We start from the raw sequence: 12,366 nt of genomic DNA, 5'->3' as shown, positions 1-12,366 counted from the left end.
GTCTAGACCGAAGTCCGGTATACTTTGCAGCAGTGTGCTTAACTTCTGCAGCAAAGTCTCTGAGTATCATAAAGATGGTCAACTCCATGCCTGTGTGGCTTGTGGGGTTGTTCAAGGGTGGTTCCTGTGCTGAAGCTATGCCATATGACTGGTGAGGGGACTGTTGGTACCTGGCCTAGTGAAGCAGAACCAGAAGGGGCTGCTGAGGCTATTTGCTAGAACTTAGACTCACTGTCAACATAGCCAGATGAATCCTGGATCTGACAGCTGGGATTCAGACAATACTGTTATCTCCTGCTGGTAAAATGCCTGGGATCACCTGCACCCTTCAGCTCTCTGTGGTGTGTGCCTTGTGGCTTCGACCATATGAATGTTTTGGTATTCAGCTTTGCAGCTAGGGATGTTGGCCACTTGGCGCTAGTATTCTGTCACTGTTCATATAATTTCAAAGGCAGCTTCAACATAAAACATTGAAGGTTTTAATGACGAAGAGCTAAAAATAAAGTATGGGAGAGACAGTTTGGTGTGATTGATACATGTTCTGTTATTCCCATTCTTTTAGTATCATGTCTCCTGTAGGACGTTGTTCTGTGAATTTGTAACTGCATCACACGTTATAAAGAGAGAAAATTTTTCCAGGCTTGGCATTTGGAAAAATGTGAAGAGTCTTTAGCAAGATGGTTCACGAAATAGTGAACAATGACGAGATTGTAATGGTCATCTTTTTATTTTGCATTTAAAATGATCCACACCTTTCACAGGTATTGGGTTTTAGGCTTTTTTCCTTTTGTGGTGGTGTATTTTGAATGCACTCTTCAGTTCTGTTCCTGACAAGTCATACTCATTTGGAACCCTCTGATGCTTTTAACTATGATAAAGGCTTGTTAGTTTGCTTTTGGGAAGTCTCCCAAATTGCTCCTACAACTTTTGCTCAATACAACGGACATTTTCTTCTCTTTCTGAACTAAGCATCTAGGTAGCATTGCTGTTGGTGTTTGTTGCAGTACTCGTTGTCACTACCCCATTCCAGGTACCATCTCATTTCAGTAGTTTCAGCATGTACAGGGTGAAAGTATTAATCAAAAATAATGTTCGACTACCGTTCAACCATTTATAAAGCTGAATGAAATTATGGAAAACTTTTTTTCCTCTCAATAGATTAGATTAGATTCTAGGCTGTTAAAAGACGTGTCCTTTTCACTCCTTTGTGCCTGCTCCCAGTGTTGGAAGAAGGGGAGATGAAGAGCTATCTCCACCAGACTTAACCTCAGTGTTTGGGAACCAGCATTTGGAATATGGGTTCTGCTGTTGTAACATGGAGCAGCCCTTGCAGAAATGGCCAAGAGCTTCCTTTGCATGGGGAAATCTGTTCCTTGCAGACACTGTACCATCCCTAGCTTTGATTTCTAGGCATTTGTTTTGTAGTCTTCTGAACTGGCATGACTTGTTCTCTGTGATGACTGTGATATCCTGCCTATGAATGTAGGAATTTTCCCCAGTTTTATCAAATAGGTCTGGGACAAGACCGACACCTCGGATTTCATGGCAGTATCTGGGCTTGACCTGAAAACAGCATGTCATGTCCATTACTCTTCTGAATCCCAAACTGGGAAATATTTTTAGTATTGCCAATCATAAGCTGAAGTGGTTGTGATATAACGCACTTTGTAGCGGATCCCATAAAGCGAGTCATTTTTAACTTGAAAACATAACTCCAGCGACAATAAAGTTTTAAAGCCTTTTAGTAAACTCGCTCCCTCAATGTACTGTTCAATCACTTAGCGATTCTCAGCCTAACTAGTGAAATTTCCTCGTCAGATGAGCAGGAGAACATATCAACCTCAAATGGCTGGACAGCAGCTGAACCGCCCGCCCTGGCAAGGGGGGGACACCGCGCCTCTCCTTCCCGCCTCAGGCGAGGGCTGAGGGGGACGGGGGAATGCGGCCGCGCCCGGGGCCCTGAGGGGACAGTGGCAGCAGGGAGCTCGCCTCGAACCAGCCCCGGGGGAGGTGGAGGGACGGGGGCGAGGAGCCCCGAAGAGTCCCGGCCCGGCTTCCCCGCTCAGGGAAGCGGGGCAGAGCCCCCAGGGCGGGCGACTGGCCGCGGGCTGAGGGGCGCCCGCGCCACCAGCCGCCGCCCCGGCCCGTCCGGCCCCGCGCGCCAGTAGGTGGCCGCGGGGGGGGTCACATGACCCCGCCCCTTCCCGGTTGCGGCAGAAGCAGAAGTGGGAGCCCCGGAGAGGCGCGGCGGGACGCGGGGAGCTGAGGCACCGGCACCAGCAGCCGCCGGCACGGCGTCGCCGCGGGAGGCAGCTCCCCGCCGCTGCGCAGGTGAGGGCGTCCCCGGGGGCGCGGGGCGGTCCGGCGGCGGGACGCTACCCGCGGCGGCGGGGGGTGGCCGCCGTCCCGGCCCGCCGGCTCTGCCCGCCGGCTCTGCTCGGGCCCCAGTGGGCTGCAGGTGCCGCAGGGCCGGGGCCGGGCAGCCGTGTCCTGCAAGGTTTTGACCTGGCGGGGACGGCGGGCGTGAGGGAGGGTCTTGTGAGGGTAGCCGAGGGCTGTCGGCATGCGCGGGCTCGGTGAGAGGGCTGCGCAGCAGGCGAGGGGCTGCGGGGTGCGAGGGAGGGCCGTGCCGAAGGGGTGGAGGGCGCCTGGCCTGAAGGGGACAAGGGAGTCTGGGGGCTCCCTGAGGGGACCCTGCCACCCCGCACCTTGTGGCTGGCCGCTCGCCGTGGCAGGCCAGCCTGCCGAAGAAGAAGGAAGGAAACCTTCACAGTGTCGGCGTGTGCCTGACAGCAGCCCCGCGCCGTGCACGGCTCTGCCCAGGGGTGAGGGCCCCAGCCTGGGGCCAGGGCTTCAGTCCCCGCCGGGCCGTGGCAGGTGGGCAACCGTCTTGCTGCGGTTCCCTTCCCCTGCTCTTCGCCAGACCGCAGGACTGCAAGGGCAGCAGCTGCGTCACGAAGCTCTGCGCAGAGCTGTGTGTTGATTGTTATTAACTGTTAGTGCTGTGGTACTGAACTGGTGTTTTGCTGGTGGATATCCATACTGGTGGTGCTGTGCTGAGGCAGTGCCTGCTCGGGTGAGGTGACATCCTAAATGCATCCGAAGGCAGAGCTAGGGGCAGAGGATGCAACAACCCTTTTGCAGTGCCCAGAGCACATGGGAAAACTTAGAAGTTGACTGGGGTCAAACTTTGGATTGCACTTCTTGGTTCACCTTGTGTGCCTGGAAAGCACCTGCTGTGTCATATGGGTGAGGTTATAACAGAGTATGGATTCATCAGTGTTTATCTGAGATGTTCTTTTCTAGCCTGTGCATTTATAGTTTGCCTTTACTCCTCTTTCTTGGTGTTATCATGAAGAGAGTTAAGAGTTGTAGACTGATCTTGAGATAAGAAGGGTTTGTTTTTGAAACTCTGAAGTACTGTGATGAAGTAAAACTAAATATATAGGGTTTTGGATAGATTAAGTAGGGTTTTTTTTCCGTGTCCATGTTGACTTGGTTACTTGCAGGGAGTCTTTCTGACTCTTTAGTCCAAATCAGTCAGGCTTTTCAATAAAAACCAGTATCAAAACTACTCTTACGTAAACACTAACAAATGGTCCCAATTCTGCATGTGGTACAGGACACCATCAAAGTTTAGCTCCTATAGTGCCTACAGTCAAAGGGAAATAGTCAGGTATTGGCATCTGTCTAAATTAGAGCTTACGATATGTTTCTGTGATGATTAGCTCACTTGTTGAATCGTGTAAGTGATGCTGGACCTTTCTACTTTAGGCTTCAATAACTTTTTGGTAGAAGAGCAGTAATGCTTCTATTGCACATAAGGGTGTCTTGTAGCTCATACCCCACTGGTTTAGAGGTATCCAGATAATGGGGTTCTGCTGCGTGAATGGGTAGAAATATTGTTGATTCAAATAGTTGTGCAGTGATGGTGCAAGAAGGCTGAGGAGTACCTGTGGGTGAGTGTAAGAAGACTCTTAATATTTAAAAGGTTAAGTCTAGTATCAAGGGCTTCCATTAGTTCTTTTGGGAGATCTAATGTGTTTTACTGTTAGGAAGCTGTCTGTGAGTTATTCTTAAATTGGAGCAGGTTGCCAAAACAGTATAGAAGTAGTCAGTTAGATTGATCAAATATTACGATATTCTTTCCACCTTTTCTGATGAAGTAGATATCCTCAGCTACAGTATTGTTTCATAGTAAGTTCAAAACTTGGCTTATGACTTAGGATTTAAGTTAGACTAAAAACACCGTTCTGTTTTTGGAAGAAAGAGCTACTTTAAAAGGGGAAGTCCAGTATATTATATTCAGCGGAAACTGTTTAAGAAGCCACCTCTGAGAGGCAGTTCCTTTGTACTAAGGGACTAATCTCTCAAAAAAACTGCTGCATTGCCTTTTATTAAATAGCTATATTTAGAAACTCCTTTTCTTGTTGTTCTAAGTCATGTTTCATTTTACAGCTACACTTTGTACTGTAAAAGGCAGAGCAAATGTATATTTTGTGATAGTCTCCTGAAAAACTATACTCATTTAAAAGTTGAGGTTTTTATTATTGCAGTGAAGTGTTACTAAAATGGTTAAACTTGTTCCAAATCACGGCATATTTGTTTTATTACAATTCTTAATGAAAAGAGCAAAGTGAGAAGACAGGGTTTCTTTTCTTGTCAGAAAACCAGACACTGTACAAAGATTTTAATTTAATTTAATTTTTTATTTCCCCTCCTTTCATTTCTGTTATTACAAGTCATTGTAGCAAGACAAGATGACTATGGCTGTCTTGTTAGATGCAAGCCCGTAATAATTTAAATGATTATCTGACTAGTTCCAGGGAGTCAAAAAGGGTCAGTTACATTCTGGCTAAAATCTGCCGTTGCTTACTACCCTTAAAAGTTGTCTGCTCCCTCTCAGTTGTAGGATTGGGGTATACATTTTTTTTTCAGTATTATAAGAAAAGGCTACTCCATTTTCTTCTTACAATAACAAGCTTATAGATATTAAACACCAACTAACCTGTATAATGTTTTGCAAAACATGGAGTGAGACATGGTTCCTGCTGTAGAGCACTTCAGGTTCACTGTGGGCAATGCAGAAGAGGCCACCCTGCAGGTAAGAAGGGACTGTTGTTTGCTTCTCTGTTAGCTTACAAAAAAAAAGTGTTTATTGAAGTGGTAGAATTTAAAAAGGGATTGGAAAGATTGCACTGGACAGCTTCAAAGTCAGACAGATTGCACCAAAAGCAGCTAGTGACATGATGTTGAAAGACAGTTTTGTGGTATTGATGAGAAAGAGCAGAAAAGAGCGCTCTTTAGTGAAGAGCAGGTCAGGAGATAGTGACACGGGGTGAGGGGGAGGAGGGTTGGAAGAAGTTACGAAGGGGAAGCGAGAAGTGGCATGGTCGAATTAGCTATCAACACGGAAACTGAAACTGCTTGTGATGGAGAGTAGTGGACTGAGGAGAGAAGAAAACCAGATGAGATGCTGTGGCTGGTGGCTGCATGTGCATAGAGATTCTTTAAACCTGTCCTGCTCAGGGATGTGGTTAAGGGGGATGGTTGGGAACTGTGTGGCAGCAGCTCCTGCTACTTTTGTTAAAATGATACGCTTCCTTCTTTGTGCATGGATGAAAGAGCAGGTTCCAGGGCATCCTGTTTGTAAATAATCTCGCTGAGGAGCAATCAGGCTTGTAATTAGCTGTTTGATGCAACGATGTGTGGAAGACCAAAGCACAGAAACTTGCTAATATTTATGAGAGCTGCTGTGTACGCATCTCTCTCTTGGCTGTTTTGTGCCAAGATGTGTCCCAAGTGTATGCAGACAAGTACCTGCCACCTGACATGTGAGTAAGGAAAAGCAGACTGTGTAGGAGAAACACAGCCATGAAATTTTAAAAGTGCATAAACTGAGACTTTTTAGACATAGCCAACATTTTTTTTCAGTATTTGTATTTACTCATATTTTCCCCTCATTTTCTTTACAGCTCTCAGAAAGAGCTGGTTTAAATTCTCATACAGGTCTCATATAGGTTTAAATTCTCATATAGTGCAAGAGTTTACGCAAGCTGATGTCATTATTTCTTGTGTTATCTTGTCATTGGATTGCTAGGCTTCAATCATCAGCACTTCTTTGCTCCTCCTGATGTAGTATCAAGAAGACAGCAACACTGGCTGCAGAGCCTGTGAGGCTTCTCAGATTTCAGACGTCTCTTCAGGCAGCAGACTGATGCTTCTTTAGTAATACAGGGCAAGAAGAACAAACCTGCTGCAGTTCACCATGGGGACAGCATCTTGGTTATCTGAAGATAGCATTGGGAATATAAAAAAAAGAAATAATCCTGGGAGAGTAGAAAGATTTTGAGTATGATTCAAATCTGTTGCAAATATCTCTTTTCTCGTGTTGATATCTAGATTGTCAATACTTAGGACAAAATGGATTTCCAGATATTTCTTACGGTAGTGGTAATTAAATTATCCTCAGTTTCAAGAGTAAAAAGTTTAACTTCCAGCTCGCATAGAACTCACGAGGTTTTTATGGAACATAATTCTACAAATACCCTAAAACAATAAAGAAATTCCTATAGGAATGGTGATTTCTGATAAGAGCTACTTCTGTCTCTGTGTCAGTTAGAGAAAATCTCCATGAGCAAAGGTAACTCACTCTGTATAAAATAAATAAAAGCAGATCTTATGCTTGAAAGGAATTTGACAGGGTCGAAGTGCACATTTTTTGGTGTCTTAGGAGACTCTTGAAGTCATCAAATCAAGATAAATATAGTCAGGGTTGGAACTTTGTTTGAGGAAGTCTATCTTACTTTGGACCTACCAGTAGCAGTTGCCATTTTCTGAGGAAAAACCAGTATTGCTATTTGAAGGCCTGAGAGGTGCATTCTTACTTCTTAGTGCTATGAGGTGCTGTTTTGGTAAAAGTGCATTTGCACAGAATATGTGGTATGTTATGCTTACATTTTACATTTGATGTGCATGTATAGTTTGTAAGTGATATACTTACTATGGAAAACCTGCTAGATATTACAGAAGGGGATTCTATTACTAATTGGACTAGGTACCATTTTTGGCTATCTGATCAAGAGTTGCTTGTGTAACCGTCCCAAGAGGTAATCCTTCCTTGGCCGCCGGTTATACTGTCAAAAAAGTTGGAGGCTTGGTGAGTGAAATAAACTGCCATGGTCAAAGCCATTTGTGCAGTATAATTGCATTTACACTATTTTTTTGGTTAGGAGAGGGTATGGAAAATGTGGCAGAAAATGCTACAGAGATACCAAATACTCCTTTAGAGGAGGTTTTTAACATAGTTCTGCTTTAGTTTGAACACTTTTTTTCATGTTTCCGATGTGTTCTTTAGTTTTATTTAGGCTTAAATGCTTTCTTTGTTATGACCTAGGTATTATTTTCTATGGCATTTCAATGTTTTGCATTCTTTGTGTTTTGCTCTTTTGTCCTTATTACTCAGGTATACTTACATTTGGTATTTCTTTCAGGTCTTCTTTCTTGTTTTTTTTCTGCTTTTTTTCTGTCATAAGGCTGAGACTTCAGAAACATAAATCTGTATTTGTAGTGATGGGGGTGTACATGCAGTTGAAGATGTGCATGCATAAAAGCATACGGGGAGTTATGTCCCTTAATGTGATTTTTATGTATTTTGGCTAAACAGACCTTGGCTTACTTTATTTTGGTCTGGAACACTGCGTATTTCTGTGTTAGAAGACTGAGGACGCAGTTAGGGGTATGGTGCAGCCAGAAGAGAGGCATTGGTCTTGCTGAGAAATTTAGATCACAATTTATTGCGTGCAGTAGCTGCTCCATCCAGCTCTTCATTTTTAACAGATTTTGCAGCAGCACGTCTACCGAAGTGTCACTGGTAACCGCTCTCTGGGAAGACTGTTCGTACTTTCTTTCAGGATGAAACAGCAAGGATGCTGTTAATGTTAGCCATGTATCTGCCTTGTATTTGAATGGGCAGGAGTCTCTATTAGGTAGTTTTAACTTACACAAGTGTGATTTTTAAAGAAATAAATATGCTGTTTTAAATATTGAATTTTCTCCCTGTCTTTTTTCTTTTCAGGACACTGAAAACCATAAAAGTTTGATTAAAAAAAAAAAAAAAATGCCCAGAAAGAGTATAGACTATGGAGTGCTGCCCGAGTATGAGAAAAGCCAGATCAAAAGGACCTTGGAGTTGGGAACTGTTATGACAGTATTCAGTCTTAAGAAGAGTAGTCCAGAAAGGAGGACTATTCAAGTCATAATGGAAACCAGGCAGGTAGCATGGAGCAAGACAGCTGACAAGATTGAAGGTTTCTGTGAGTATTTGCAAAGTGTACCTGAACTTGGAGTTACTAATAAATTGATGTAATGGTCAAATATTGATTTAATGAGCCTTTGTTAACATAATGAAGTTTTTGGCTGAAAGAGTTTGGTGATTTGCTGAGAATATTCTGAATTCTTGCAATGTAGGTGAAGAATCTTCTGCAGCTTGTTATTTAGATATCTAACACTACTTAAATATGATTAACGTACTTTTACCCTAAGCCCTGTTCTCAATGTTTTCATCTTTGAATATGATGGTGCTTGTGTTCTCTGTGAATTGAGTTACTGGGTGACAACTGTTTTCCATCATTAAGCATCAAGATGTCTTGTAAATTCAAGCTATTAGTATTTCTTTACCCCTTCTCTCTCCATAAAGAAAAAAACCTCTGAATACAAGGAAACTGAATTCAAATTTCTGTTTTCTCAGGGAATTTGCTGTTTCAGGATAGAAATTATTATTTAGGACCAGTATTGGAAAGTACCAATGACTTAGGAGGATGAAGCTGTGAGATGTAAGAGATGGTGTCAAGGTCCTGAGTTGATGCTGTCTCTGTAGTTGATATTTGAACTGACTAAACCCACTATTTATAACAAGGTTGGGAAATAGAAGGGCAGTGTAAAGCTACATAGGACTGCAAAAGCTATGGTAGAATAATAAAGTGAGACTAATCTTCAGTTCTTACTGAACATGGCTGATGTCAACCAAGCTCAGCCTGTGCTTCTGGGGATTTGTACAGCTCCTGTATTATGTAATTACAGTGCTTGCATATGACTATATGGTAACTCTTCTTTATTACGGGCATGATTTTACTATGCAGCTGCTAAATGGTGTTTGCCTTCAATAAAGGAATTGAATTGTTTGCCTGATTTGCCAGAATCATTTATTGGTCAGCCTCAGCTAATATGAGAAGCTTGGAGTTGAGGAACTGGGGCTATAGGGGAAGATAAATTGTAATAAGAAGTTGGAGTTTGGAGTTGGAGAGCTGGGAAGGCTGAGCAGGTATATGTTGTACTGTTTCAGTGCTACCCCATACACAGAGCAACTGTGACTGGCACCAGTTACTCCAGTAGTGCAACAGGCAGGAGCCATGCTCCTGGTGTTATCCCTGGATGTGAGTACACACTAATGTGAGAGAAACTGGGAAGGAGGATAATGGAGTTTGTCTGTTGAGTTGTGGAGTTTTAGAAGGGTGGTTTGTTTTTGTTTTTGGTTTTTTTTTTGGAAATACACAGTAAGTTAAACATGCATTGATCTGTAAGGTTGCAGAGTGACAGGCACTGAGAAGTTGCATGGTTTTTGGATTGTCTGTGCAGCTTCCCTTCATGGTCCTTACTTACAAGTATTAAATCTTTGTTTGCTACTGTTTCCATTGGTTCCTGTCTCATTCCTTGTGCAGACTGGACCTGCAACTGGAAATAGAATGTAATGGAATGAAAGACCGGTTGTCTGGAGGATGTTTTTATCATTGGTGGTGAAAATGTGGTCATATGCAGTGTTCTGGGAAAAAGGAAACAGGCCTGGACACCCTAATTAACAGGTACTCTGGATCATAATCTTGCAGTGCCCCAGTTTCTCATGTGGAAAATGAGGGTAATTATCCTTTCCTGTAATGACGTGTGTGAATGCAAGTACATTACTGGTTCTGATATGCTCAGATCCCAAAGTGAGGTGTGCCAAAAAAAAAAAGTCCTGAGAGGAGTTGAATAATTCAGTTATGAGAGCATGGCTTGAATATGCTTAGCAAATAAAGCCCGGGGTTACACACAGAGCAGTAAGATTAAAACAAAATAGAAAATGACCACTTAGTGGGTGAACGAGGCATTAGAGTCCTCTGGCAAAAACAATATGTGATCATGTAGTTGAAGACTTACCATAGCCGTTTGTACAGAGGGGCCAAATTTAAAGCTGTACAGACTGTGCGTTCCATATTTTGGGGTCAACTTTTTCAGTGCTTGACTTGCAATCTTCTTTTATCAAAGCTTCCTGGTGTGTGTTTGTGGTAATACATCCTGACAATTAAATAGTTTGCTCTATGCATAGATTTTAACACTTCTATAAGAAGAATATTGTCATTTGACTCTTATACCTTGATAATCCATCAGGGTAATGACTTGCTTCCAGTTGCACAGGCAGTCATTACTAGAACAGGGAATATAGCTATAGATCTGTGATTTACCCAAAGGCCATCTGCCTCTCTCCCCGAAAACTGTAGTACTGTAGCAGGTTTTTTAATTGAGCAACATTTAAGTGACCTTTATAACGGTGGAAACTTTAGGTCTGAGAATATGTCATACTCTAAAGCACAGATATGCAAAATATTGTTTTGTTGTCTTAAAAAGCAATGAATCTGCCCAAAACCAAGATGTATTTTGCAGGCATTGTTTCAGAATATGATGTGAACAGTTGTTACAGTTTACCATGAACTGTATCTGATCTACTTGAAATGAAAGCCACTGCAGCTTTAACTTGCTGACAGTGTTTTTGCTGAAGAGGAAGGAAATATTTTATTTATTTATTTATTTAAATTTTGCTATTGCTTCTTTTAACTGAGACTCAGGCTTCCTTTTTGCTTGAAAAGTGGAAAATTACGGATTTGAAGCTTTCATATTTGATAATTAAATGGACGGGCTTCTTGAATACCAATGACAGGGGAATTAAAATTTTTATTTCTCTGGAGCTATACTGAGGAGATGGTACCAACTTCGTGATAGGAGAAAAGTTGTTTTGGCTCATATATATAAATGTATATATGAATGACCCCAGGTATTCACTGGTGAATTGTGGTGACTCTGTGAAAAATAAAACACACATTTTTAGGTTTTGTTTGGTTTTTTTAGTGGCCAAGAGCATAGACTTATCATCTCAAGTATTACATTGTTTAATATGCTTGTGCTGTACAAGAAATAATATTTGTGATGTGATCTTAATGGTTGCTATTTGCATGTGCTACAGTCTAATAAGAATTAAGACTCAGTATGGGTGGGAAAGTTAAGATGGCTTCCTGTTGTGTGTGTGTGCGCCATTGTAACTCAAATTTGGCAACTGCTCTTTACAGAAGGCAGAAGAATGAATGTTTGCATCTGCTATGGGGTTTGTGTTTCTAAATCAGATAGTGAGGAGAGCTCTTAAGCTTTGGGACACAAAAATAGGCTGCTAATAGATAGAGAAGATGGAGACCAACTTTTATACTTTATTTTAATATTCTCCCTTTGGAAATTAAGACAAGTTTTTTTTTTCTCTCTCTAACTGCCCTGAATAGTGTTGGGAATTTTGGATGTCATAGTGCCGATTTTCTTGCTGGTGAGCTGTAAATGTGTGAAGGACACTCAAATTCCTCTAAGCCAGGGTTGCTTATAATTATTATAAGGGCCTTTTTCAAGTTTGGTTAATATTATTTTGGCAGTGATTTAAGTTAAGCCTTACAATAACAATAAGGCAGCTACTCTTATTCTGGAATAAATTGACCCATGCAAGGGAGATGTAGGATTAGCTATAGTGATATAAATGTTTAGACAACCATGGCCCTGAATGTGGCAGTACTGTGTATTTTAAATTGCATTACTCTTGAAAGGGTCCCTTTCGTTAAAAATCTGACAGCATTTCTGTTTAGAATAGAGCGAAAGAGTTGCTAAAATTATGGCTGTTTCCTGCTCAGTGCAGATTTGTTTCTCTGGATGAGTAAGTAAAATGGAGATACCTTTCTTTAGAAGACTCTTTCTAGACCCAGGCCTTTGGTGTGGTAACAAGTGAAGATATACAAGGGCTTGGAAATCTGGTTTAAACAGTCTCTGTCTTCATTGTGCAGCTCAGACCACACAATGTCTAAATACTGGAGATTTTACATTGACCTTCTGAAAGACTTGAGTCATCATATACAAAAGGAATTTTCTAACAAAAATGAACTGGGGAGAAACGTCTGTATTTTCCTCTAAATGAAAGAATGCAGGTTGTTTGTGTCCTTTAGGGAAGGATATGCTATTTCAACAGTAGATCAAAAGGCCAAATTTTAAGCTGATACATATCAAGTAAGTCCCTTCACTTTA

The 12,366-nt window shown here is 42.1% G+C and overlaps 1 protein-coding gene across 2 annotated transcripts in view; it reads left to right on the top strand.

The window, feature by feature from the left end:
• Window positions 1–2,226: 2,226 nt before the first annotated feature.
• The window catches only part of PLCG2 (phospholipase C gamma 2), a 71,302-nt gene continuing 61,162 nt past the window's right edge, over window positions 2,227–12,366 (top strand). Inside the window, exons 1-2 of one of the 2 annotated variants that reach the window (XM_076349054.1) lie at window positions 2,227–2,331; window positions 8,078–8,315. In XM_076349054.1, coding sequence (XP_076205169.1) covers window positions 8,120–8,315 — 196 coding nt within the window. In that variant the 5' untranslated portion in view covers window positions 2,227–2,331; window positions 8,078–8,119. Of the gene's footprint in view, window positions 2,332–4,991; window positions 5,105–8,077; window positions 8,316–12,366 lie in introns of those variants that run through there. The other variant, XM_076349053.1, reaches the window with a different exon arrangement.

The sequence above is a fragment of the Aptenodytes patagonicus genome, chromosome 11 (genome assembly GCF_965638725.1).
Source record: "Aptenodytes patagonicus chromosome 11, bAptPat1.pri.cur, whole genome shotgun sequence".
Lineage (NCBI taxonomy): Eukaryota > Metazoa > Chordata > Aves > Sphenisciformes > Spheniscidae > Aptenodytes > Aptenodytes patagonicus.
This window is presented reverse-complemented; position numbering and strand designations above follow the sequence as displayed.